The sequence below is a fragment of the Octodon degus genome, unplaced genomic scaffold, assembly GCF_000260255.1.
Source record: "Octodon degus isolate 3935 unplaced genomic scaffold, OctDeg1.0 scaffold00050, whole genome shotgun sequence".
Lineage (NCBI taxonomy): Eukaryota > Metazoa > Chordata > Mammalia > Rodentia > Octodontidae > Octodon > Octodon degus.
Window position 1 is genome coordinate 7,958,102 of NW_004524626.1, and position 27,512 is coordinate 7,985,613.

General features: G+C 56.8%; 3 protein-coding genes and 1 pseudogene across 3 annotated transcripts in view; 1 reads left to right on the top strand and 3 right to left on the bottom strand.

Annotated features, from left to right (window-relative positions):
* Window positions 1–2,405: 2,405 nt before the first annotated feature.
* Window positions 2,406–4,937, bottom strand: Smim24 (small integral membrane protein 24). The gene is made up of 4 exons (XM_023716862.1): window positions 4,780–4,937; window positions 4,123–4,234; window positions 3,767–3,832; window positions 2,406–2,854 (listed from the first exon to the last, which is right to left on the bottom strand). The coding sequence occupies exons 1-4, from the start codon at window positions 4,844–4,846 to the stop codon at window positions 2,734–2,736; spliced, it is 366 nt and encodes a 121-aa protein (XP_023572630.1). The 5' UTR covers window positions 4,847–4,937; the 3' UTR covers window positions 2,406–2,733.
* A 4,232-nt stretch (window positions 4,938–9,169) lies between these two features.
* Window positions 9,170–14,555, bottom strand: Dohh (deoxyhypusine hydroxylase). Its single transcript, XM_004632949.2, has 5 exons — window positions 14,473–14,555; window positions 11,718–12,041; window positions 10,976–11,052; window positions 9,785–10,028; window positions 9,170–9,636 (listed from the first exon to the last, which is right to left on the bottom strand). Exons 2-5 carry the CDS (start codon window positions 11,989–11,991, stop codon window positions 9,320–9,322), a joined length of 912 nt encoding a protein of 303 aa, XP_004633006.1. The 5' UTR covers window positions 11,992–12,041; window positions 14,473–14,555; the 3' UTR covers window positions 9,170–9,319.
* A 2,130-nt stretch (window positions 14,556–16,685) lies between these two features.
* Window positions 16,686–17,197, top strand: LOC105742406 (annotated as a pseudogene).
* A 1,299-nt stretch (window positions 17,198–18,496) lies between these two features.
* Thop1 (thimet oligopeptidase 1) overlaps window positions 18,497–27,512 on the bottom strand; it is an 18,418-nt gene continuing 9,402 nt past the window's right edge. Inside the window, exons 4-13 of the mRNA XM_004632732.2 lie at window positions 26,714–26,821; window positions 24,970–25,072; window positions 24,537–24,697; window positions 23,648–23,783; window positions 23,202–23,568; window positions 22,708–22,909; window positions 20,456–20,642; window positions 20,247–20,375; window positions 19,262–19,398; window positions 18,497–18,896 (exon numbers count right to left, since the gene is read on the bottom strand). Coding sequence (XP_004632789.1) covers window positions 18,741–18,896; window positions 19,262–19,398; window positions 20,247–20,375; window positions 20,456–20,642; window positions 22,708–22,909; window positions 23,202–23,568; window positions 23,648–23,783; window positions 24,537–24,697; window positions 24,970–25,072; window positions 26,714–26,821 — 1,686 coding nt within the window. The 3' untranslated portion in view covers window positions 18,497–18,740. The remainder of the gene's footprint in view (window positions 18,897–19,261; window positions 19,399–20,246; window positions 20,376–20,455; window positions 20,643–22,707; window positions 22,910–23,201; window positions 23,569–23,647; window positions 23,784–24,536; window positions 24,698–24,969; window positions 25,073–26,713; window positions 26,822–27,512) is intronic.

A 27,512-nucleotide genomic window follows, 5' to 3' on the forward strand; every position in this document is an offset into this window, starting at 1 on the left:
AGCAACCTGTGAGATGCTTGAGGATCAACAAGCAAAATTCTGTGCTGCTTCCATCCCATCTGCAAAACCACAAGGCAGGGACAATCTTACTCTTTCCCACAGATGGGGAAACTGAGGCGGAAAGGAGCCGGCAAGACTTCCTTGACAGGCCTCAGGCACACAATGACCACCTGACAGGGCACTGTCCAGGGACAGACAGAAGACGCGGGAGACAGCAGGATAGGAGGCGCGGGAACCACACCTCCCTTCCCTGCGACCGCGCCAACGCGGAATGGGTGGGCCCTTCATCCCTCTGCCGCGAGCTTCTGGCGCCCTCTTGTGGTCAGACTGGAGGCGCTAGCCTAGACACCAAGCCTGCAGTAGAGGGGCTGGGGCAGCTACATCCCCTCCTTCCGCTCCCAGCACTTTCAGCGGCGGGAGGGGAGGCACTAGCGGGAGAGGCCACCTGGAGTCAGAGCTCAGCCGGGGAAAGGTGGATGGCTAGGTGTATATATGGATGGATGGATGGTGGGTGGGTGGGTAGGCCAGTGGATGAAAGTGCGGGAGATGTGTGGATGACTGGATGGTTGAATGGATGGGCAGGTGAATGAGGAAAGATGGATGGATGAAAGGGTAAGTGGTGGGTGGGTGGGTCAGTGGACGGACAGATGGCAGGTGGCAGATGGATCAGTGGTGGGTGGTGGATAGGTGAATGGATGGAGAGTAGGCATGAGTGGGTGGATAGATCAAATATGGACAAATGGATAGAAGCTTTGGTGGAAAGGGATGGATGGAAGGGTGGAAGAAGGGAAGCAAGAGAAGAAGGGGCAAGTAGCTAAATAGGCTGAGGGTGAATGGATGGGATGGGTGACATAAAGACATCACAAAGGGCCAGCAGGAGAGCTCAGCAGTCTAAGCACCTGCTTAGGCAAGTGCAGGGGCCGGGTGGGGTTGAATCCCTAGCGCCACATGCCACGCCGGCCCCACCCCCAGGTGCCGGCCACTGAGTCCTGGCATGGCGGTGCACACCTGCAATTCCAGCTCCGAGCAGGCCAAAAACAGGAGGATCACTACGAGCCCAAGCTGCATAGTGAGACCCTGTGCCAAATACATAAAAAAGTATTGCAGATCCTGGGATATAGGTCACTGGCACAGCACCTGCTTGGCAAATGCAGGTTCTGTTCCCATTACTAAAAAGAAAGAAAAGAAAAGAAAAGAAAAGAAAAGAAAAGAAAAGAAAAGTAAAAAACAAAGGTTAACTACAAGCCTCCAAGCCTAAGGATGATTCCTGATCCCCCAACTCCCTCCAGGAGACCTGAAGGGCCAGGTAGCCAGGACAGGAAGGGAGGGGCTCAGACAGGATGAGGTTCCATCTGTCACAGGCTCCCTGCATTAGGTGGGTAACACAAAGAGAAAGAAAGGCACGTATTCTTTGGTGGCCCCTGGGTGGAGAGCAGGACCAGGCAGCAGCTGGGCAGCAAGGCTGGGGTCCCTTCCCCTGCCCTCGACGCCATGTCTTACAAGGTTGGCCCTGGCACAGCTTCAAGAAGGCAGGACTGGCCAGGTTCCATCTGTCGTGGTCTGTCTGTCCTTTTCCCTGTCTAACTGGTTGTGGGACCCAGCGGCTGGGCACTAGGCTTTGCAATGACTCATAAACCTTCTTTTTCTTTTCCAGACATGGTCTTGCTACGTAATCCAGGGTGGTCTCGGACTCGCAGGGACCCTAGGGTCACAGGAGAGCACCAACATGTCTGGCTCGGGCGGTTGTAGAGAGAGCGTCACTGCCGCTGGCCGGGTCCCTATCATTGTTCTCTGAGGCTCTTCTGCCCCCTGGTGGACGGTCCTGGAGGTGTCTCAGACAAAGCTCCGCCTTCCCAGCGGGGTTAGGGGTTGGGAGGAGAAGCCCGGCATTCCAAAAGCCCAGCTAGAGTCAAGGTCCTCATTAAGGAGTAGTTAATGCCCCGAGCAAAGTCTTTCCGGATAGGACAGGACCCTGGGGCACCCCACCCTCCAACCTCCCCAGGAACAGTCATGTGACCCAAAAAAGTCGGGGCGGGGATCAAAGTCCAAGACTCAGGACAGAAAACAAGATCAGCATGGTGGGTGAGAGGTGTGCCCAGCTGAGCAATCTGCACTGTGAAGTGGGAGCCTCCATCCCGCGCAGGCATCGTCCAGCCCCAAGCAACTGTCCCAGGGGTCCTGCGAGATAACAAGAGCCCCCCAAAGAGCTCCCGTGGAGTGTACTCGTGCTCACCTGTAATCCCACCACTTGGGAAGCTGAGGCAGGAGGATCGCTGCCAGTTTAAGGCCAGACAGAACTACATAGTGAGGCCCTGTTTCAACTCCCTTCCCCTGCCAAATTAAAAAAAAAAAAAAAAAAAAAAAAAAAAAAAAAAAAAAAAAAAAAAAAAAAACAACTCTACATGAATATAAAGAAGCCTTATTGATTCTTTATTGGGGTCCTTTGCGGTGAGCTTTTGACCAATATGGCCCTAATGCTGCATGGGACAAGCACGTTCTGGCCAAAAGACATCAGGCAGAGGAAAAATAAATCAGCAACGGGTACGAACAGGCAGAGCCATGAGTTGCAGGGACCGGAGGCTTCTCCAAGCCGGGATGCTCGCTGAGTAAAAGAACCACCAGGCAGGGGAAGGTCCGGGAAGCCCCGTCTGCATCGTTGCACTGTCTTCAAACTTGGAGTGTCGCCCACTGTGTGTTGCTACCGGGGCTGCCGGGGGTGGCGGCAGGACGCTTTCACATGCTGGTCTTAATCTCCTCATTATCTTCGGGGTCTTTTTCTTCCAGCTCCAAGCCCAAATTGCTCTCTCCTCTCTTCTCCTTTTTCTTTTCTTTCTTCTCCTTCTTGCTGCCTTTCCTGTAGGGAGACAGAGGCCCCACATCGTAACAGCATCAAGTCGCTTCTCCTTATCGGACACGCACCTGTGCTGAGCGCTTCACGGGAGCAGGTCGGAGCCAGGTGGCCGCGAGTGCTGTTCACAGTGCGGAGATTCCGGCTCCTCGCTCCGGGGATGGGTGGGGGTGGGTGCATGGGAAGATGGACAGATGAATGGGTGGCTGGGTGGGTAGGTGGGTGGATGGATGGGGCAGTGGATGGGGGAGGGGCAGGAGGCCCAGTTGGGGGTGCAGGTGGAGGCTGGACCTCAGCTCATCTGGGCAGCAGGAATCCATTTCACTGGGCCTCAGCACAGCCAGCCGACCCTAAGGGTCACAACCCCTGCACATCTCAGCCTGCACCGTGAGTCCCAGGCAGACTGGTCCCTGCCCACCCCACCCCACCCATCTAGCTTGCAGTGTCCCCAACCGCACCAAAGCCCTCTCCGCATCCTTAGCAGACACAGAGGCCAGAACAGCTGGTCCGACACCGCGGTCTTGTCCAGTGGGTACCCAGGGCCTACAGTGTGGGGGCCAAGCTAGGTTCTTGCGTACCAGAAGTCACCACCTAGAGTGGTGACCTCCGTGAGTGACTTGGAGCCTCAGCTGATGACTAAAAGTGAAGAAGAAAGATGTGGGGCTGGTGGTCAGGGAAGGAGGTCAGTGGTCCTCTGTGGAGAATGACCTCCTGAGCAGAGACTAACGGAGGAGCCAGCCAGGAGGCGGAGAAAGGCGCTGTAATGAAGGGAACAGCGCATGCGCAGGTCCGGGGGCAGGTGTGCGATGCAGCACCGGAAGGGCGCCCATCTATGCCACCCAGTCTCCTGGCTGCAGGGGTGGAAGCCTCTCAGCCGCTGACCCCACACACATCCCTACACACGCTCACTGACAGTACCTCGGGCCTACGTCCTCATAAGGGTTGGGCTGCATTCTCATAGCGGTCTCCTCATCTTCAGCTCTGCTGATGGAAAGAGGAGCATGAGACTGAGGGAAGGGCAGGAGCGGTGCAAACGGTGGGCCTCAGTGTCCCACACAGGGGCTCTGGCACCAAAGAAAGCAGGGGAAGGGCTCCCCAACTCTTAGGGGTAGGGGGGGAACGGGTGTAGGCCAGGGTCTAAGAAGCAGGGAAAAGAGGTGACTTTGAACAGGGTTGACCAGAAAAGGAACCACAAGGTCAGGAGCAATAGGGAGCCGGCGGTGAGCAGCAGCCGGACATGGTGGGGGCAGGGCTTCCGATGGAGCGGGTCCCACCTGGCTTTGGAGCACCAGACGCGGTTGGCCAGCAGGAGCACGAAGACAATGAACAGGAAGACCACGACCGCCGTCAGGCCCACCAGCCATGGCTTCCAGCGACGTTCTGTGGCTGCCAAGTGTGGGGCTCAGAAGCAGGGGACAGCTGGGATCCCCAGAATGGGTGAGGGACAAGGAGGGTCTAGGGGAGGCTCAGAGAAGGAGACCTCAGAGACTTGCTAGAGAGGGGAGGGGCTTTGGAGAGGGGTTAAAGGAGGTGGGTCAAAGGGCGGGGCCTTTGGAGGTGTGGTCCTCGAAGGAGAAAGAGCACGGGTGGTGGGAGGGTGGGGCTTATGGGGCGGGGCCAGGGAAGACCTGGGAGGGGCTTATAAATGAGGCGGGGCTTACAGGGGAAGGGAAGCCCTAAGGGGGACAGAGAGGGGAACAGCTGAGTGAGGAAGGCAACTCCCATAAGCATGACTCCAAAGGGGGCTAAGAGAGTGGAGACCCCTGCAGAGGGGAAGAGCTCAGGCTGGGGAGGGGCTTAGGAAGCAAGAAGAACCTGGAGGAATGGGGGGGTTCTCTTTCCTGCTCTCTTGCCCAAAGCTCAGTTTCTCAGTTGTGGAAAGTGGGGAGATGGCAGACCCGATCCCGAAAGCACCCCCGCAACCCCCTTACCCTGCTGGGCCTGGACAGAAGGTAGGAACAAGGTTGCCAGCGCGAGCAGCGTCCCGCGGGCGTTCATGGCCTCCAACACCAGGTTCAGGTCCGCACCACCCAGGAGTGAATGAGCTCCGGGTGCCCGCCCACGGGCATAAGGGGCGACGAGCCGAGCAGGCGGGGCCTCCCCCCAGCAGACTCTGGACCCGGTGTAACATTAACTCCTCCTCAAGACTCCACCCTGCACCCTGCCCGCCCCGGGGGACCGAAGGGCCTCAGGCCCCCAGCTCCCTGCTGTGGAGGGCCTAGCAGAGGTGACCTTGACATCCACCTCGTATCCCTTCCCGGCCTCTGCCACGGACCCTGCTGCGTGGACTCATAGATCCAACCAGACCATCACAGCAACCCCGATGGCTTGCAGGGTGCCCAGGGCTCTGTGCTCAGTGACTTTCAGTATTCTGTTCCCTTCTCTTGGGAACCCAAATTATGGAGAGGTGCTGGAGACAGAACCTAGGGTTCTACACTTGGTAGTTCAGTGCTCTGCTACACAGAGCTCTACCCTCAGGGCTTTTTTTGGAGACAAGGTCTTGCTTAGATGCCTAGGACAGGATGGAATTTGAAAGTCTCCTGACTCAGCCTCCCAAATTGCATCACAGGCATAGGCTGGAGCCCAGCTGTTCTCCCCACTATTAGGCCAACCTTATTTTACAGAGCTCAGGGGAGCCCAGGGCAGGCAGCTCCCATCAGAGCCGGGATATGAAGCCAGGCCTTGGTGGCCCCCAGCTTCTACCACTGCTCCTGGCCTTAGGAACACAGTGGCACAGGGCCACAGGCTGCTGTCCAGGCCAAACCCAAACACACTTGTGTGGCTACAGAATTGGGGACACTTCTGAGCAGAGATGGCTCAGGCTCTGGTCAGTGCTGTCTTCAACCTTGGTCCCTGGCTTGATTAGTGCGTCCTTCCCAGGCAGAGGGGGCCCCACCCTGGGCCATGGAGCAGCCACAGCCTGGCCACGGCCCAGCCACGTGCAAGGGAGGCCAAGGTCATCACGCTCATCTTAATGGGGCACCTGCTGCATACCCAGGGCCCCTCCCTTTCTGAGGTGAGGGTCCCCATGGAGCAGAGCTGGGACAAACTGAGTGCCAACTTCAGTCAGGCAAACGTTTGTTAAACTCTTACTCTATGCTCCATCCTGTGCAAAGCTCCAAAAGGAAGAGTCCCTGGAACAGGCGTGCTCTGGGGACATCAGAAACACACACACACACAGACACAGAGCCTGGGTAGGGGTGGGAAGATAGGGGGAGCACATGGAGGACGCTGCCTCAGTCAGAGCTTTTGCCTTCCAAGGTGAGCCACTCAACGTGGCTCTGCGACAATCCCCCTGTGGCATCATTTCACAGTGGCATGCCCCAGAGGCCCCAGCTGTCAGGTAAGGTAAGTCCTACATGGGAGGCCTTGGTGAGATCACACACAATTGTGGGCTTAGGAAGAGCTGGAAGCTGGGCATGGTGCACACACCTCTCATCCCAGCACTCTGGGAAGCTGAGGCAGGAAGGTCGGAAGCTCCAGCCCACCCTAGGTGATTTGGTGACACGGTGCGATCTCATCTCAAACAGGGGCTGGGGACAGAGCTCAGGGCACAGGCCCAGGGATCAATCCCTAGCACCATAAAGAAAAGGTTGATGACTTAATTTCTGAAAACGTCTTGGTGTCCCTTTACAGATTGCCCACAGCATGGCTAGGGCTGGGGGGAAGTCGTATGCTCTCCTCTGCAACCTAAGAGTTTGTCTACACAGCTCGAGCCCAGCTCAGCCCAGCCTCCAGGAGCTCTGGACCGGCGGGTCTCTGAAGGTGATGGAGGGGTGCCGTGGATCTGGGGTATGGGCTTCGGTGGGGGCCCCCTCGCCACCCCTGCCGGTGTCCTCATCGCCCCGCCAGGCCAGGGCCAGCTGTAGGTCCAACTCCTCCAGGTCCTCGCCGGCCAGGCTGGTGCGCAGCTCCCGCGGGGCGTCCTCTTGGTCTGGCTTAGGGCCAAAAGCCCAGTCTGCAGCAAGGACATGTGTGAGGGCCCCATCCCTCCCTGCCCAGAAGAGACCCATAGATCCCTGTTGCCCAAGGCTGTGGAGAGTGGAGCTCACCGGCCAGGTCGTGTGTAAGATCTTTGATGAGGTGTCCCACGATGGCATAGGCCACTGCCACCACCACAAACGCAGCCATCAGCAGGTAGAGCACATACCGGGGCAGGCGGATGGCGTCCAGCGGGGGCGGCTGGTACTCCTCATACATGGGTGGGCCGGGGCTCCAGCCCTCAGTCTCCTCACCCATCAGGCCTGGCATGGCGGCTGTCTTGAGCAGAGGCCCGTAGGTGACCCGTGCAGCGGAAGTATTAGAGGCTTTGAGCCAAGAGGATTGGGGCACCCCCCACACCATCTGCCTGGATTAAGCATGGTGCAAATCACTTCCGCCCACTGCCTCCTTCCTTGCTGGGCCCCAGCTGCAACCGCGCATATACCCGACCTCAGGGCCTTTGCTCCTGATACCACCAGATCTCCCCATAATCGTTTGTTCATTCCCACACCTAAAGTGCACTGAACGCCTCCTGCCGCCGCACCCCTTTTAGTGGTGATCCCATCAGCCCTGAATCCCGTGCTCATATGTAACTGGCGTCGTGGCAGGGAGACGGATGAAAGGAAAAAACGGAACCTTAGAGTAAATGTCAGTTAGCTATAAAATGCTGACTGGGCAGTGGGGGAGGAGCTAGAGTTCCAAAAGGGCGGCCAAGACCTCTCAGAGGTGATGTTTGAGCAGAAGTTCTAGGAGGGGGGCCTGGCCTTAGCTCAGTTGTTTAAGTGGCTGCTTCCACAACGCTGTCAGCCTCAGGTTGCTGTAGTTCGATCCCCACAACACTCCAGCCAGCCAAAAGAGCCCTGAGGGCATTCGGAGCAAAAAAAAAAAAAAAAAAAAAAGAAGTTCTAGGAGGAAGAAAGCTAGCCATGGAACAGGTGAAAGCAGAAAGGGGGAGGGCACGGCGGCGCAGAGCCCCCGGGACGCAGGGCGGCCTCACGGGCGCCCTCTGGAGGCTACCGCGGGGAGGTCAAGCTGTGGTGTGAGGGTGGAGCCAGGTAGGTGCCTGAGCAGGCCTAGGAGGCACAACCTGCGAGAGCAGTACCAACCTCTTCTGTATGGTGTCCAGGACCCACGTGGCAGGTGACACTGCAGGTGGGAAGCTGCCTACTGTCTAGGCGCTGCTGCCCATGGGGCGCAGCCCTGGGGAGTCACGCCCATTCTATCCATTGGCCAACAGGGGTCAGACAGACAAGACTGACGTCCAATGGGGAAGCTTAGAGCAACAGCTCGCATGAACTGGAGCAAGACAGACAAAGCCTTGGAGCTCTCTGGGCAGGTGAAGTTTATAACGCAGCAGCCTTCCTCTGGGTCTGGATCATACACAATCTCTCCCTGGCAGGGTCTCAACATTTGGACCGCCTCATGCTATTGTAGGGACCTGGGCCATTGTGGACTGCCTGCAAGACTGTGAACAGCCTGCCCACCCCCGTCCCCGCCTACGTGGAGGAACTGCGGGAACCCAGATGAAAAACCATAGCCTGGGCTCTTAAATATACCATAAAACCCTTTCCTCTGTGTACCCAATAGGATTTGGGGCATTATGAGGGTCTGAAGACACCTGGACTGGCGGGATGCTTTCTTGGAGACCCCTTATGGGGGCTTTCTGAGCAGACTATGCTCTGAGCTGGTGGGGCCCATCTATGGCTCCAAATGCCCGGCTAGACAGATGTAGCAGAACTGGGGAGATAGCTCAGCAGTCTAAGCGCCTGCCTGGCAAGTGCAAGGGCCCAGGTTCGATCGCTGGTCCACATGCTGGCCCCCAAACCCCTGGTGCATGGTGGTGGTGCACGCCTATAACCTCAGTGCTGGGGAGGCTGAGACAGGAGGATCACTACAAGTCTGAACTGCGTAGTGAGACCCTGTACCAAATAAACTTTTTTAAAGAAAAAGGTGTATCAAAGGTCCTGAGGGGCAGCCCCACCCTGGCACACTTGGACCAGTCATTGCTCAGCAAAAATAGTTTAATATTCCACCTGGGTAGCACTGTGGGGCCCGCAGGTACCCAGAGGCCACCTCCCCATCCCTAACCCCAAAGGGTTAGGGGCACAAGGGACCTCCAAACCCTGTTCCCCAGTCCTGAAGCCCGAGCCACTGTCACCCCAATACTTCCCATTCCTGTTCCTAGAGTCCCCCAACATCCTCACCACCAGAATGCACCATCCCAGACTGGGAATCTCAAACCCCTTCCAGTCTGCTTGCTGCCTGGAATCTTCTGCTCCACAGCTTCAGGTTGGGCCCTGGTGTGCTTCTGGTCCACTCGGGATCTGGATGCAAGACCCCAACCCAACTGTCCCCCCAGCAGGTGTTGATGCCCACGCACAGTGCTGAAGATGACATCCACTTTACACTGATCCAATTTAGTGCCAAAGTCCCGCCGGGGAGAGAGCCCTGAGGACCGGATGGGGACAGTAGGTGGGGCCGGCCACAGGCCTAGGGCAGAGGGCGCAGCCGCTCCAGCCCATCCGCATACTGGAAGGCCGGCCCGCTCTGGTACTCATACATGTCCAAGGCCACCTCGCAGCTCTCGCGCACCACGCGCTCAGGATCAGCCACATGCGCCCGCAGCGCAGCCAGGCAGGCGGGCCGGGCAATCGCCCCCAGGGCCTCAGCACACTCGTGACGTACCATAGGGTTCTCGGCACAGTGGGCTAGGGCGGCGGCCAGCTGGGGCACTGCGGCCTCGTGCTGCAGCTGGCCCAGCACGTAGCCTACCTCGTGGCGGAAGAGGGCGCTGCCGCAGCGCAGGCCTGCAGGGAGAGGGAGCATGTCACGTGGGCCGGGCCAGGGCCCAGGGGGGTCAGGGGAAGCTGGGGAAGCTGGGGCAGGGGCAGGAGACAGAATGCAGCGCCCATGGCTGGGCTTCGGTACCACCCCCTCCCCCAGGCCCTTCCTCACCCTCGGCTAGCGCTAGTGCAGCCTCCTCTCCGCCTGTGTTGCGCAGCGCAAACATGGCACGGTACCGGTCGAAGAGAGGCCGGGCCTCATCCAGCAGTGTCGCCCGCAGCCGCCCTACGTTGCGCTCCTCTGCTGGAGGCGCAGGGTCTACCGAGAGGTAGGGACCCGTGGCTGTTGCCAGCTCCCCTGGGTGTTGTTGGAGCCACTCCAGCCGCTGCACAGCCAGCTGGCAGGTCTCAGCCACCTGCAGGGCAGCACACAGGAAAAGTCAGGGCGAGGGGGCGTGGCCAAGACGAAGCCCCGCCCCCGTGGTCCAGAGGCCCAGCCAGGGATGGGGGCAGCGGTGGAGAGGACCGTGGAGAGGTAGGCAGGCTGCGCAGGGGTTTGGGATTCAGCCTGGAGGGATGAAAGGCTACCAGGGCTCTGAGTAGGGAACAGATCCACAGGTCTCGGCTTCACACAGATCCTCCTTAGCGGCACCATTTTAATGGCCCAAGGAGGATACAGGGAAAGTATCCCAGATGGACCGTTGGGATACACAGAACATTCCACTCACGTGCTGGGGCCAGGAATTGGGACGAGGCTGTGGCACTCACCAGAGTGGGCGCACAGTAAGAGACACCAGACACAGAAGGTTACACTGCCTGGGTTCCAAGGACAAGAAATACCCAGGACAGGCAATAAGGGGCAGGGAGGGCACTCGTGTGTGCCTGGGGCTAGGGCTTCTTTCTGAGGTGGTAACTCGCGGCGTGGATGCCTGCACAATTAGGCACGCATTAAAATCTGCTTAAGTGTATACTTTCAAAGACTGACTTCATGAGCTGGCCAGAGATATGCTGGCACTCGCCCATCACCCCTACACTCCAGGAGGCTGAGGCAGGAGGATCGAAAGTTCCTGCCCAGCCTGGGCAACTCAGTAAGACTCTGTCTCAAAATATAGTAAAGGGCTGGGGATGGAGCAGCTCAGTGTTCAAACCCAAAAGAGGAAAGAATGTGGCGGGAGGAGGCCCCTAAAGGGGTTGAGAGGCTGAGATGGGACGGGAGAAGGAAGGGGCAGGGAGAACTGGCAAAGGTCCCTTGGACAGAGTGCTGTGGAGCTGTATGCCCTCCCACTGCTCCCCTCCTCCCTGGAACAGTTCGGGTTAAGTGGTTGCCCTGGCAACCAGAGGTGGATGCTAAGGACCTCTTTACCTCAACCACAGGATCAGCAGAGTACTGCTTCAGGAGCTCCAGAACCTCCGGGTTCCCGATAGCGCCCAGGGCCTCCCCTGAGAAAAACAAACCAGAGCTCAGGATAGATGAGTAGGGAATGCCCATTACCTCAATGGAGCCATTAATCAGCTGTCACCCCGCCTCTGGCCATCGCTGCTTGGAGCAGCAACACATACAGACTCCAAAGTGTGACCAATCAGAATCTTTCTGCAGAACTTCAACTTGCTTGGGAACTTCACAAGGCTGCAGTGACCACAAAGCAGCTCACCCTGGACAGCGCTCTCTGGATGGAGCCGGTGCCACAGGGAACAAGGAGCTGCACTCCCTTATGGAGCCCCTTCTGCAGGAGATTTTTAAACTAGGATATGAGGGAGGGGAGTCAGTACACCAAGACAGCCTTAAGCAAGAGGGGGAGGGACACATGTCAAGGTCTTGAGGCCTGGGTATTTCAGACAGGGTTTCCCTAGGTGTTCAGACTGGGCTCAAACCCCCAGTCTTCCTGCCTCAGTCTTCCACAGCCTTGTACCAGTGACAGTGACTTCTGAGTCACTGCAACAGATGCTGCCTGTAAAACAGAGCCGACAGTCTTTACTATTCAACTTTCTACAGGAGAGCAAGTTGGCTGCCCTGAGGACTATCATCACCTTCGTGGGCTGTGCACAGGGTGGAAGGGCAGGGTGTCTAGGATGCCAGTGAGCAAGGGCAGGAGCTGGGTACTCACCTGCCTCGTGGCGCACCATGGGCTCCTGGCGCGTGTCCTGCAGCACACCCACCAGCACAGGTATGGCGCGGGGGTCCTGCATCTGGCCGAGGCAGTAGGCAAGTTCATGCTTCAGCAGGGCCGAGTCATCCCGGAAGGCCCGGCTGATCCATGCAATGGCGCTGGGGCCACCGAGCCCACGCAGTGTGAAGAGGGCCCGGAAGCGGGCCTGCAGGGGCTGCTGGGTGTCCACCAGCGTCTGCCCAATGGCTTCCACCTCCTGCTCCGTCACCATGGTGCCCGCCTGTCCACAGTATGGGTGCTCTGCAGCTAAACCTGGAAAACCTGCAGTACAAGAACTTACAGCACTGAAATGAGAAGCTGGGGCTGTGAAAATTTTAAAGGGGGCTGGGAATGTAGCTCAGAGTGAAGGCCTCAGGTTCTATCCCCAGTACTTCAAAAACAAAACATTTAAAAATGCAAAATGAAGCCCTCTCTGATTGTTCACAGGATCCAGGAGGTCACCTGTGTCGAGAGCCTAGCTCTGACTTGCACACTGGCTGTGCCGCGTTCCACAAGCTGCCTGCCCTCTCTGGACTCCCTGCCGTGTCTGTCCATCCTGACCTCTCATCTGTTCTCCACATGGCAGCCCTGGGATCATCAAGGATGAACCCCTAGATGTCACCCCAGTCATCCAACCTCCAGGTATTTAGGCCTTGGTACTAACTGTCCCCTCCGACTCCAAACAGGACCAACCCATTTCATCCTGGGGATGGATCACAAGTAGTTTACACTGAGCTACATTCTCAGCCCTTTTTTATTTATTTGGTGGTACCAGAGATTGAACTCGGGACCTTGTGCTTGCCAGGCAGGTGCTTATATCACTGAGCCATCTCCCCAGCCCCTCTCCTCAGCTCTTTTAAAAAAAATATTTTTTAAAATTCTGAGCTAGAGTCTTCCATAGCTCAGAAGATGCCCAGGCTGAGTCTGAATTTGCAGTCCTCCTCCCTCAGCCTCCTGGAGTGCTGGGATGATGGTATGCACTACTGGCCCAGATACCTAAGGTTCATCTTTCCCCTCAAAAGACCAGAACGCTGAAGGCAGGAACTGAGATTATTCTGGGTTACCACTTTGCCCCTAGCACTCAGCACAAACACGCACATAGAAACATGCACACAGGGGGCTGGCAAGATGGCTCAGTGGTCTAAAGCACCTACATGGAACAAGCTTGGCAAAGCACAGGGACCGCGGTTCAATCCCCCAGCACCACATGCCAGCCAGCCGCGCCCCCTGGTGGGCTGAGCTGGCCACACACACACACACACACAATAAATAAATAAATGTTAAAAAAAAAAAACCCACAAAAACAAACATGCACACACAGTAGGCCCTCGATAAGAACAAAAACTCTTAACAATAAAAGCTGACCTTCTCATGTCTTTTGCTACATCCCAAGCACTTGGATAAACCCTTAGTATTAATTCTTCTTTACCTCATGGAACGGGAATCAGGATTGTGCCTATTTTACAGGTAAAGAAACTGAGGCAGGCTTGCTTAGCAAGGGCGTGGGAAGATCCAGAGAACAACTCAAAACCACAAATGATTTGTTGCTTGGGTGAAGCGAGATGGTGTACCATGAAAAAGGACCCCTCTCTAACCTCCACAGCAGCTGAGAACCTAGCAGATGTTTTTCAGAGATGAAGGCCTCAGCCTGCCTCCTTTCCAGCAGCACTTGGGGGCTCCCTGGGCTTAATATGCCTCAGGTGGTTAACAGATGGACTCCACACCTTGGAAGGACCAGCAGAGATCACAGCAGGCAGCAGTGTGTGAGCTGTAGCTGGCAGGACACTGGGAACACGGAGTCCCACCCCCTCATGGTAGTGCATTCCCATTATCCCAGCACTCCAGGAGGCTAAGGGAGGACTGCAAGTTCAGACCCAGCCTGGGCATCTTCAGAGCTATGCAAGAATGAGGGGGCTGAGCATCCTCTTGACTCAGGCAGGCAGGCCCCGGGAGGGCTGGCCTCCAATGTGTACCCGGCCTCTCTCAAGACACCTCTGATAGCGGGCCATGGGGTCGCACACTGGTTATCAAAGCACTCAGAGGCTGAGGCAGGAGGATCCCAAGTTTGAAGCCAACCTAGGCAACTCAAGAGATCTAGCGTGATTCTGTCTCAAAATAAGAAATACATATGGCTAGGGATGTAGCTGAGGGCAAAGGGCCCGGATTCACTCCTCGGTACTGTAAAAAACCAAAACGAAGGAGGTGGAAGATGGATGAAAGACCCTGCAAACCTCTCCCGCTCTACACACCACTTAAATCAAGAATCTCCAACCCCAAGATGTCCTGTCACTAGGCTCTTGCCGACCGCATGGAATCTCCCCGACACGGGATAGCTCATGGCGTGTGACGGGGGGCGAGGCTCAGAGACGACTGGCTCTTCGGGACCACTGGGACACTCCCCGACCCCGGGAACGAGGCTCTCCTACATAGAGGCCCTAGCGCTGGGTGCCTCATAAGGCTCTCGAAAGCTGACAAGGAAGCCACTGGACAGCCCAGGGATTCCTGGGGATGGGAGAACCCCGAGACTCAAGGGGAAAAGATGCTGGCAGGACTCGGGACTTCTCAAACCCCCGGCCAACGAATCCCGGAACGGGGGCGGGGGGCGCTCTCCCTAGGGCCGCCCACAAGAACCTCGTCTCCACCGCGCCCTCTGCCGCCAGAACACTTCTGAGGAGCTCCCGAGACGCCCAAACCGCCTTCCCGGTACCGCCACCTACGTGTCACCAGCCGCGCCGCTCTCAGCGCCTCCTGGAGGAAGCCATCTTGCCGCCCACGTGACCAGGCCAGACCGCACCAGTGCTGCAGCGCGGGGGGATTTAGTCAAGGAACCCGCGGCGGAAGGCCCCAAAGCCTCAGTCAAGACCAAAACCTTAACTGAAATCCACATACAAACATATGTCCAGAGGCCCTCTTTAGGCAAAAGAAAGGACAACTCCAGCCTTTCCATTAGAAGAAAAGTCCCACCAGCCTGCTCACCCGGAACGGTAAGTGGAAATGGTTTATGCCAACTAAGCGTGCCTCGGCGCTTGCTAGCGACTGAGCATGCGCAATTGTGGGCTTTAAAACAGGAAATGACGCATTCGTCCATCCGTATTCATTTAATGAATAGTGAGACGGTGTTGAGCATCTGCCAGCTGCTTTTGCTTTTTTTTTTTTTCCCCTCTCTCTTTCTCTTCTTTCTGGTACTGGTCCTTGAAGACAACACAGGCACTAAACTACATCTTCAAACCTTATTTTTTTTACTGATAAAGTATTTCATTAAATCACTAAATTGCCCAGAGTAAGTTCCGGCCAGATAGCTCAGCTGACTAAAGCACCTGCTCAGGCTGAGCGCAGCGGCTGGAGTTCCATCTCTGGCCAGCTGTGCCGGCAGGCCCCCGGGGCGCGCTGAGCCGTGATTGAGACTAGGCGTGGTGGTGTTAGCCCTGCGCCTGGGAGGCTGAAAACAGGAGAATCATTGCGAGTCTCATCTACATAGTAAGACTCCGTACTAAATACCTTAAAAAAAAAAAAAAAATTGCCCAGACTGGGCTCGTATTTACCATCCTTCTGCTTTAGCCTTCCTGAGTGCTGGGATTACAGGTGTATGCCACCACTGGCTGTAATTTTTCTTTTTTTTAATTTAGTACAGGGCCTACAGGGTCTCACTACGTAGATCAGACTTATAGTGATTCGCCTGTTTTCAGCTTCCCAAGAGCTGGGATTACAGGCGTACCCAATCTCAATTGCTGTTTTAGTGCCCCCAGGGGGAGGGACCAGCACGGCATGCCGCCATTGCACTCTGCCTAAGCAGGCACTTTAGTTTGCTGAGCTATCTCGCCGGCGAACATCATTATTATTTTTTTGACAGGATGTTGCTGTGCAATTCAGGCTGGTCTTGAGCTCACTTTGTAGTGATCCTGAACTCGCAATGATCCTCCTGCCCCAGCCACACCGCAGTGCTGGGATTATAGGTGTGCGCTACCACACCCAGCCTTCACCTAATTATATACCTACAGGGGGTTCCAAAAACATTAAAAAAATTAATACAAAAACCTTTTTATTTGGTTCGTCTCACCATGCAGCTCAGACTTGTAGTGATCCTGCTGTTTTCAGCCTTCCCAGCACTGGGGTAACAGGTGTTCACCACCATGCCTGGTTTCAGTGGCCAGCTTGGCATAGGGCCAGCACGGCATGCGGTATCAGAGTTCAAGCCTGGGTCCCTGCACTTGCCAGACAGGCACTTAAACTGCTGAGCTATCTCCCAGGCCCCCCAAAATGTTAAATTGAAGGAGGCTGGGAGTGGCGGGGAACACCTGGAATCCCAGCACTCGAGAGGCTGAGGCAGGATCACAAATTTGAGCCCAGTCTGGGCAACATAGCCATTTAATAAGACCCAGTCTCAAAATAGGTAATAATTAACAATTCCCTGGTGGTCTAGTGGCTAGGATCAAAACAGTTAATAAAAAAGAAGGGGGGCTGGGGAGATGGTTCAGTAGAATAAGCGCTTGCCTGGCAAGCACAAGGGCCTGAGTTCAATCCCCAGTTCTACCAACAACAAACAAACAAAAAAAGAAGTGGGAAAAAAAGGTGGGGTTGGGATGTGAACGCCCTGGGTTCTATCCCCAGTACTGCAAAAGGAAAAAGAAAAGCAACCACTGTCATGTTCAAAGTAGAGAAAGCACTTGTCTGAGGTAGGAGTAAACAAGACCTTTCAACATGGTGGGCAGGAAACAGGAAGAGAGGGGAACAGGAGTTGGGAGACCAGAACTAGGTACTCGGAAGACAATTTGAGGCCCAGCCAGGTCTGCCATCTGCTGGACCCGGCCAGTATTGCAGCATCCTCTGCTATGAACCCTGCGGGGACAGTGGGTGGATGGCGATATAAAGGGCTCGTGCTTGCAGTTAAGAAATGGAAAGTAAAGCCCTTTCGTCTCTGCCGCCCACATGCCCTCCAGACTAAGGAAGACCCGGAAGCTTCGGGGCCATGTGAGCCACGGCCATGGCCGCATGAGCAAGCACCGGAAGCACCCCGGAGGCCGGGTAATGCTGGTGGCATGCATCATCACAGGATCAACTTCGACAAATATCACCCAGGTTACTTTGGGAAGGTTGGTATGAGGCATTACCACTTGAAGAGAAACCAGAGCTTCTGCCCAACTTTCAACCTTGATAAATTGTGGACATTGGTCAGTGAGCAGACACGAGTAAATGCTGCCAAAAACAAGACTGGAGCAGCTCCCATTATTGATGTAGTGCGATCGGGCTACTACAAAGTTCTTGGGAAGGGAAAGCTCCCAAAGCAGCCTGTCACCGTGAAAGTCAAATTCTTCAGCAGAAGAGCTGAGGAGAAGATTAAAGGGTGTTGGGGGGCCTGTGTCCTGGTAGCTTTGAAGCTTCTGGACAGGGGGCTCATTAAAATGCTAACAAATGGTTTTCAAAAAAGAAATGGAAAGTAAAGTAAGGGGCTGAGAGAGACGAGGTTCAAGATTTTAGGCAGAACAGCCAGCTAGGCTCAGCCTGTCTACAGGGAGGGCCTGGATGGATGCCCTCAAGTGGTTTTGCCTTTTTGACCCTACCAGGAGTGGAACTGACAGCCTTGGCGCTGAGCTACATACACTCCCGGTGCCTCTGTATTTCAACTTCCAGGCAAGGTCTCGAAGTGGCTGGGTTTGGGATGGAATTTTTTTTTTATTTGCCTGCCTCACTGGAATCTCAGGTGTGTGCCTCAACACCCACCCTCTCCTTTCCTTTTCTGAGCACCAGGTATTTTAAGGGTGACAGCTGCTGAGTCTGACACTAGCACAGCTGCCAGCTTAACTGAAAACAGTCCCCCTGACATTAAGGCTCTAATGTCACAGAACAGCATCAGGAAGCAGGGGCAGGTGTCTCAAGTACAAGGAGAAGCCCATAGCTGGAGTCCGCAGCAGATTGCTCTGGTTGGTAACAGCGCTCGACACAGCTCCAGCAGTCCTGTCCACACGGAGGTGTCAGCCAGCCAGTGCACACCTCCGCTGGGAAAGAATCTTGCTGACTCAGCACCCAGGGAGACGGCACCTGCACCTTTCTATGGACATTTTCCCAATCCTAAAATGCCACTGCCAGCCAGGCCTTGTGGCACATGTGCCACCTCAGCTTTCTGGGAGGCCAATCTGGGCCACTTAGGCAGACCCTGTCTTAGAAGTACAAAGGGCCAGGTATGCAATGCAGCATGTAGGCCCTGGGTTCAATCTTTAGGACTACTAGACAGAGAACCATGGGAGGTATTTTTAAAAAACAGTGGAGGAACAAGGCACTATCTGGCCACCATGGCCAAGGTTTTGCTGTTTCTGACAGCTGCAGCCCAGCTGCCAACCTGTCTCTGGATATGGAGTATTGGTCCTCACACAGCATCTCTGATCAACCTGCGGATGCTGGCAGGAGCTCGGCCTTACAGGCACCCGAGGCAGGTGCTTGCTGAGGCTGAGGGAGTCCTGTGTCCCAGGAGGCCCCAGCGCCTTCGGAAGAGCATTACAGATCATCACAGGCCTGTCACGTGGAAGGGAAGCACAGCCTGAGCAGGTGACCCTGGTATTTGGCCCCCTGGACAGAACTGGCCCTTCCCAGTGACCCCAGCCCTGGTCTAGAGTGCACCATCCCCAGGGGCCCACACCAGGGCCCCACACATCAACCCAGAGCACCCAGGGAATTGCTGCCTAGGGTTGCAGGCAGGACAACTGTCCCGCACAGAGGGGCCGGAGCCAAGAACCAGCCCAGGAGTGTTTCAAGTGTTTACTGGCTATATCTTGTAGAGCCACCTCGTATAACAGGTGCCACCAAAGGGAGGCTAGTGCAAGAACGAGGCCCTTGGGGCGAGTTCTCTCAGGCTCAGCTGGCCCCTGGGGCCAGAGCTGGATAGGACAGGGACAGAGACGAGGAGCTGCTGGCGCTCACCCTGTGGCCCTCGTCAGGCTGGGGCTAAGGCACAGGGAAGAGGGCGGACATGCCGCTGAGGCTCCGGCGTCAGCAGGCAGCTTGGTCGCTGGCCTCCACCTGCAGCCCCTTGCTAAGGAGAAAGGCATCTTGCCTGGGTTCTCGGCCCAGGAAGAGCTTCAGCATGGCGCTGGCATCCTCGGAACCACCCGGTCTCAGGATGGTGGTCCTGTAGTCCATGCCCACCTGTGGGGTACAAGGCAAGGGCTAGGTGTGGGCAGGGAAAGCCCAGGGCCTGCCCACTACCCACAACTGGTCCAGGTGTGACCCCTTCCAGCCCATGGTGAGGCTGTGGGTGCTGCTGTGGCAGGCACTGTGGGCGGGGACACTGAAGAGCACAGGACACAGCAGGGGGCCAGTGTGGGTCTGGATGGCCCCAGCCCCCACCCTATCATAGGGGGAGGAAGGGCCTACCAAGGCCGGGACGTGGCCGGGGCACTGGCCAACAGCTGGGGGTCTAGTCTGCTGATGCTCTTCCGAAGCAGGGATGGTACAGGCTGCGTGGGGTCCTGGGCCCTTTCCTGTTCCACCCTGCTCTGGTCCAGCCTCACCTTGGGGCTCAGTACACCCTCCTGCTTGAAGCGCGTGTGGAACATGTCCATGGAAAACACCTCGCTCCACAGGTAGCCGTAGTACTGGGCGTCATAGCCACCCGCCAGGTGGCCGAAGGTGGCTGGCATGTTGGTCCCTGGACAAACAGGTAAGCCTCAGGACAGGCAAGCCCAAGGGTTATGCAGACCCAGCCACACACAGGCCCATGAAGAGGTGGCCTCCAAGAGGCAGGTGCACCCATGAGACATGACACTGAGTATTGCTTCAAATAATGCATGAAAAATGTTAGCTGGGCCCTGTACTCCATCCCAGCTACTCAGGAGGCCGAGGCAGGAGGACCACACATTCCAGGCCAGCATGGGCCAATTACAAAGACCCCATCTTGGGGCCGGGGAGATGGCTCAGTAGAATAAGCACTTCTCTGGCAAGTGCAAGGGCCTGAGTTCCATCCCCGGTTCTGCCTCCCCCCCAAAAAAGACAAAGACAGACCCCATCTCAAACTAAAATAAAGATTACTGAGGGTGCAGTTAGTGGTACAGCACCCCTGGCTTGGATCTGTGGTTCAAAGAAATTAAATGCTTACGGAACCCTCCATGAGCGACACACCATCCATTAAAATAACTGTCTCTACATACACAGAGCACACAACCAAACACATGCTAAGGCTGACCAGTGGGCACAGGACCCTTCCTTCTCCTGACAGGAAGGGCACGACTGGCCGCCCTACCTGCCCTGCACACATTCCTACCCCCTGCTAGCTTTTCCCATCCAAAGGGATATGGCCGCGGGAACTGTGTTTCATATCCCCTCCACAGGGAGGGCAGCCAGGCCACAGGGCCGACTCCTGTCCCTGAGAGCATGAGGACCCTGTTGGCCCTCGCTCTCCACATGTGGGTCAGGGTGCTTCTCTGGGGAGGCCAGGCACCGTGCCACCCCTCCCATGCCCCTGCGTTCCCTGTGACCTGGGAGCAGCAGTGTAGCTACCTGGTGTAGCAGGGACCCCGAGGATGTCCTGGCAGAGCCGAGCGTACTCCTCAGCCGGGTCAGCAGCCGTGCGTGTGTGCAGGGCCTGGTCCACTTTGGCCAGTACGATCTGGCGCAGGTTAAAGAGCCCTGGTGGCAGGAGCACAGGTTGGAGGCCACCCAGTGCCCCAGGCCCAGGCCCACACCCACCACCGCTGCACCCTTCTCACCAGTGTTGGCCTGGCGTGACTGGATGAGCTTGTCCAGCAACTCCTGGGGCACAGCGCTGCCTGAGCGGTAGTGCTGGGACATGCGCAGCAGCGGCTCCTTCTCCCACACCCAGTTCTCCAGCATCTGTGACGGTGCTTCCACAAAGTCACGCTCCACGTGGGTCCCGCTAAACATGGCGAACTCAGCCTGCAGGCCAGGGCAGAAACTCAGCAATGCCCAGCCTGTCCTGAACACACCTGGTCAGCAGGTGTGTCACTTGAGGCTCTACCCCCACCTGCGCAGCCTGAGGATGTCCTAGTCCAGGACATGCCTGAGAACAGTGGCCACACACACCTGCCTGCAGTCCCCTAAGTTTGTCCCCTGTGCAGTCACCATTCTAGAAAACCCCACTCCTCCAGAGGACATGAACCAGTGTGGGTGGAACAGTCTTCCACAAGGCACAGGGAAGTGCAAACAAGAGCAAAGTTTAAGGACTGAAGCTAGGTGTTGTGCGCATGCCTGTCATTCCAGCTATGCAGGAGGCTGAAGGAAGAGGATTACAAGATCAAACCCACCCATAGCAAACTAAAGAGACTATCTCAAAATTTAAAGGAGGCTTCAGTAAGGTGTGGTGGTGTGCACCCATAATCCCAGCACTAGAGAGGCTAAAGCAGAAAGCCACCATGAGTTCAAGGTTGCCTGGGCTACAAACCTCAAAATTGGTCTCTGTGCTAAGCACCTGCCTAACATGTGAGGCCCTGGGCTCTCTCCACAGCACCACCAAAAGGAAGCTCTGCATCTAATTTCAAGGTAAAAACTTGTGTTTGTCAAAAGACACTGTTAAAAAGTACATCCCTAAAAAAGGGTGCATCCCTGTAGGGAAGGATTTCTCAGCCAGGAAAAGGAGCCAGGCTGCTGGCACTTGCCAAATACCTGGAGGACACCGTGAGACACCAGACACAGAGGACACAGAATGGGTTCCGTAGGCAGGAAGCACCCGGGAAAGGCAACTCCAGAGACAGGAAGTGAACTTGGAGTGAGGAGCAAGGCAGGGGATGGGCAGGGCTTCCTTTTGGGGTGATGGAACATTCTGAAAGTGGACTGTGGGACAGCGGCACAGCTGGTGAGGTGCCGATTAGGAGCCAGCCAGCCCTGCCGCCACGCAGCAGGGGGCAGGGACAGACATGAGCCAGGACACAGTGCACCAGGCTGAGCCTGTTGTGCTGGCTGCTGAGGAACCACTGGGCAAGTCAGCTGAGCCTCGGTGTCCTCCACACAAGGCGACACCTCAACTTCCTTCTTGGGCTCAGCGTTTACTAGGCCAGTGCGGCACTAAGCTGGGGCTGCAGCCTCACTGTAGCGGTCACTGGCTTCCTGCATCGGCAGACTGAGCAGTGCACCAGGAACCAGCAAAGAGCTGGGGCTGTGCAGCAGGCACCACTTGGAGGAAAATGCACCTGGCACACCCACGGTGCAGGGAGGGCTGCGGCTGAACGAGTCCCCGGGGCCCCAGAGCCCTATAACTAGGTCTGCATCCCAGCCTCAGCCTGTGACCACATCAGGAGACAGGGTCTTTCAACAGGAGGTGAGAGAATCAGGTGTGACAAATCTGGCTGAGGAGGTGGGGGTGACCAATTAATTACGAAGATCCTGACACAGGAGCAGAACCCCTGCACAGCCCTGCATGTGGACTGCTCTCAAACTCAAGCCCATTTTCAACAGGGTGGCCTAGGCCTGCCATTGGCCTGAGGTGCGGGAGCCCAGCGCCTCCCTCCTCCCCGTTCCGCTGTTTCCTTGAGATCTGGACAGCAGAAAGGAACAGCGTGCCATGAAGAGCTTGCTACAGCAGCTCTCCCCAAAGGCCCACTTCACGTCCCCCAGTGGCAGCACGCGCTTTTAGCTTTGCGTGCCCCCTTTCTATTTATTCAGCAGCACCAGTCTCTCTCTCCCACTCTACTTTTACTTTCTCAGGTAACCTTGCCACTGTGTTTTGCTCATTCTGTTCAGTTCTTTGTTCCAGGCAAGAACTGGAACCTAACCCCAAGAAAGAACCACCCCAAACCCAGTAATGGCTGGCGAGCCTGGTAGAAGCAGGCTACACGGTAGGAGAAGGAAAGGTAGAACGAGGGCCTGGGCAGCCTAAGCCAGGCTGCCTGGGTCCCATGAGCAGAGGAGGCGCCAACGCGGCTGCGGGCAGCTGATATGGAGGAGTGCACATCCTGACCCGGCCCCAGCCGCTAGGACTGAGGAAAGGCTGAGGAAGCCCACGCACCTGCGAGCAGAGCTGGTGCATCACGTGCCCGAACTCGTGGAAGTAGGTCTCCACCTCGTCATGCTGCAGAAGTGATGGGGCATCTGGCGTGGGCTTGGTGAAGTTGGCCACCATGGCTGCCACGGCAATCTGGCGGCTGCCATCCTGTTGCAGGCAGCCAGGCTGCAGGCCAAAGCAGGCCGCATGGCCATACTTGCCTTCTCTGGGGAGGAAGCAGGTCAGGCAGGGGCTGCACAGGTAGCCCAACCAGGAGCTCACCAGCTCCAGGTCCCCACAGCACTGAGCCCATGGGATGTACCACAGGGTCTGAGCTTCTGGGGGGCGCTCTGGAGCTGCCCAGGCCACCCCAACCTCTTGGCTGACAGCAAGTCACGGCAGGGCAAAATGAGAAACACAGTAGGTGTGACTGCAGGTCCCTTTGCTCCCCCGTAGATCCTCCCCTTGATAGCCAGCCAGCAAACCGAGGTGGGGCCCGAGGACTGTGAGGCACTCACCTGGGGTAGAGATCCAGGTAGAACTGGCCGATGAGCTCGCCCGAAGCTGCGTCGCGCACTGAATACAGCCGCACGTCTTCGTGCCACACGGCGGCCCCCTCCTCCAGCTGGAAGGTGAGGCCCAGAAGCTCCTGGTAGATGCCCAGCAGCCCGCGGGTGACCACCTGCATGGGGAAGTACTCCTTGAGCAGGTTCTGGTCCACACGGTAGCGCGTCTCCTCCACCTGGTTCATGTAGTAGCGCATGTCCCACGCGTGGATGCGGCCATCGAAGGGCAGGCCCCGGCGCGCGCACTCCGCCTCCTTCAGCTCCAGGATCACGGCACGCTCCTGCTCACCCAGGGGCTTCAGCTTCCTCGCCAGCTCATCTGCAGGGGGCGGGGAGCAGTCACACTCTGGCTCGCCCCACCCCGAAGCAGCCCAGCTGCGCCCAGCAGAGGCGGGTACCTAGGAAGGCGGCCACGGCCTGGCTTGTCTTGGCCATGTTCATTTCCAGCACATAATCGGCATGGGTGTCAAAGCCCAGCAGGCTGCACTTCTGTGCCCGAAGCGCTACCAGCTCCTTGAGGATGGCACAGTTCTCCTGCAGGCGACACAGCTGCTGTGAGACCTGCACCCCTGGGCGAGGAGTCTCCCCATCCAGACCGCACCACTGCACGCAAGGCCCAGTCCTTTTCGGAACCAGGAAGGGTCACAAGTGGGAAATTATATGGGGGAGTAAAGTAGGCCGGGGGAGAAGGCATCACTGTGGACCTTGGGACCCCACACCACCAATGGTCTGGTTGGTGCCCAGCTCTGCCAACTCCTACTGCATATTCTTTTTTTTTAGCCAACTCAGCCCACCCTAAAGGCAGGCCTGGCGCAGCATATGGTGCCAGGGATCGAACTGCAGTCCCTGCACTCGCCTAAGCAGGCACTTTAGTCCACTGAGCTATCCTGCTGCCACTGCATATTCTTAGGGAACCAAGGTCTGAGGCTCACAAAGCTGGAGGCCCTGAGCTCTGGGGGACACACAGAGTGGCACCCATGTGACTCCCTGATCCCCCTGAGCCTGGGGAAGCCACAAGTGAGACACAGATCTGGGTTCACATGGCAGAGCCCTTTGTGTGGCAGCAGTGACAACAGTCCCCTCAGGCCTGGTCTTTAGCTCAGTCCTCACAGGGACCTGTGCCCAGGTTGGGGGGCACACATGGCATCCACACAGGAGCTAACAGGGACCATGGGGCCACACCACAGGTCACCACGTGTACTCAGCCACATCCCCAAGGACACAGAGCCTGGCAAAGATCACGTCCCTGAGGACACAGCCAGCGCCGGAGCCCAGCAGTGGCGTCACCTCTTTGCACCGGGAGTTGAAGGCCTCCTCCACCTTCCTCCTGGTCTCCGGCACGTGGCACTTCTTCAGGAGCGGGAAGTAATGTGGGTACTTCAGCGTGACCTTCAGCTTGCCATCCTCTGTCTTCTCCAGTGCATTCACAAAGTCCTCAGGGAGCCCCCCTGCAGGGTGGGAGGTGGCTCTGGAGGGGACAGGGAAGCCACCCACCACCCTGCACCTGCACAGGGAGCCCTGGGGCTGAGGCCAGGCCTGGAGTGGCAAGGACAGCGGTTGGGTCCGTGCAAGGAGGCACCAAGGAGAGAAATAAGCCAAAAAGAAGAGCACGAGAGAGCAACCAGGAAAGCAAGGACATCAGGGCCCCGTGCAGGGCATGCTGTCCCTGGGAGGAAGGACCCCAGGACCACAGGCTCCCAGGAAGCACCCGGCTATGTACCCAGCTCTTCGCGTGTGAAGGGCAGGAAGGTGGTGTCCTCGTTCAGGTTCTTGTTGAAGTCAATGCACAGCAGGCTCATCTTCTTCTTGATGCTCTTGATTTTCTACAGGAGAGGTCAGACATGGGCAAGGGGGGTCCTTGCCCAAGAGTTCCCCAGGCCCCACAGGAGCAGGAGAGCTGGGATGGGAAGAGCAAGAAAGGGGGACAGAAAGGACCCCTCCCCAAAGCTCCGCCCCATGGCCCGGGAGACTTGCAGTTCTTACAGCCACTGCCGGGTAGCTGGGTGGTCGCGCACATCTGTAGTCCTAGATGGAGGCTGAGGCAGGAGGATCACAAGTCCAATCCCAGCCTGGGTAACTTAGGAGGACCCTCCCTCCTGCTCAGGCCCTACCCTCAGAGCTACAGCCTGCACCTGCTATCAGTTTACCTGGGATGAACCTACATCTTTTATCAACTCCAGTAGGTGGGCAGCAGAGCCACAGAGAACAGGCTCCCACATCTCCGATGGCTGCAATCAAGGCTGTATGACATGGGACACAGGCCAGGCTGGCAGCAGGCATAGAAGATGGGGGGTGCCACCCAGCTCCATCTGGAAGCCCAGCCTCTGTGGCATGAGCAGTGGCACAGAGGGCAGGGCGTCCTGTCCTCAGCTCGGGTCTGCCTCTCACCAAGGTCCCACATGCAAACTGACCACACCCCAAGCGCTGAGGACCTGGCACAGCCCCCAAGCACCTGGAATGGCTCTAGAGTACCTACCCACTCCGCCCATGTCGGGACGGGCACCATCACTAGGCTCCTGCTGGGCATGCAGCAGCCCAAGGCCTCTCCACAGTCACCAAGGCCCATGGCTGAGTCGAGCACCTGGTATACCTGGGAGCAGCAATCTTCAGCACCTCAGACTTGAGACTCAGTCTTGATTTTAGCAGCACTCTCTTCCTGCTGCTGCTAACTCACCACTATACCACAGCCCTAGCCCAACAGTGGCGGCCTCAGCACTTGTGCCACTGCTGGCTGCCCTATCACTGAAAGGTTCTAAAAGGTTTGCCACTGCTGCGGTAACCCTTTAAGATAGGGTCCTCCTAAGTTACCCAGGCTGGGATTGAACTTCTGATCCTCCTGCCTCAGCCTCCATCTAGGACTACAGATGTGCACAACTGCACCCAGCTACCTGGCAGGGGCTCGAAGAACAAGCACTGGGGAGCCCAGGGCCTTTGCACTGAGCCTCAGGGGCTCCACGCCTCCCATGCCCCACCTACACAGCCACAATGGTGCCTTGGATGGATGAGACCCCCAGGCCCCTGCAGACTCTAGACAGGTCCATGATGTCCTGTGCTCTGATGCCTCAGCCCAGGGCCAGCTGACCCCGCGGGGACAGTCCTGTCCAGGACACTGTTCCTGCAGTGAATGCCACTGACTGCCACAGCACCCTCCAGCACCCGCAGCTCCTCCTGAGAGGCCCCTCACTTGGGGCGCTGTCCGCTACCTACACCACTCCAGGGCCCAGAGCCAAACGGGACTGGCTGTATTGTGTCTGGAGCTCCCCACTGGGCCAACCCCAAACTGGGGCTCGGCTGGCCTAGGCCTCCTCAAAGAAACCATGGTGGGCACTCTGCCCACACTGCCCCTCTCCGACCCCGGTGGACCCCAGAGCTGCCCCACATAGTACCTGGCAAGTATGGCCCTGCTCTGGGACCCAACCTGACCCTCCCAGGCACGAGCACAAGTCTGGGGCTCCCACACTCACATCCTGAGTCTCCTTGGGCAGATGGAGCCCGTTCCTACGGCCTAGCTTGATGAGCCGCTCCAGGTACCGCGTGGCCTCAGGCCTCAGAGAGTCCTTCTGTACCTTCTCCTGCAGCAGCAAATCACAACAGTCACAGGGCAGCTGGGCAGCCAGGCAGTCGAACCCCATCAGTCCTCCTGACCTGGTGTGGCCAGTGCAGACAGTGGCTGGGAAGCTCCCCAAAAGCCTGGCCACATGGTTCCTGCGTGCCTGGCCATAGTCACACAGGAGCAACAGCCCATGTCTGCCTGAGCAGCCCAGGCTGCAGCAGAGCACTGAGTGGTGTTATAGCCTGTGCAATTGATTCCAATTTTGTAACTCTGTATGCTTCCACTAAAACTTTATTAACTGTTATAACCTGACATAGGTACCACCATCTTGTTCTGTATGTGCCATTGTAAATGCTGTAGCTTCCCACTGTGCCCATTCTCTACTTGAGAACCTGCAGTTGGGCCTTTCTCACGCTGCCCTTTTGTGAGCACCTGAATCTAGTTTCAGCCCAATGCCCTGATCTCGCCCTCGTTCCCAACTACAAACTGTACCCACCACTGCACTTGTTATTGTTCATTAGAAACAGGTAATTTTTCAACTGTAGCCCCAAGATAAACCCTTGAGGTCAGCTTTTATGCTTTATTGGCTTAAATACCCACTCCATTTTGTAACCAGAATGGACACTGTATTATACATTTCTGTACATGTCCACTGTAACTTTATTAATGAGGATTGTTTGGTATAAGCTGACAACTTAAACTCCATCTTG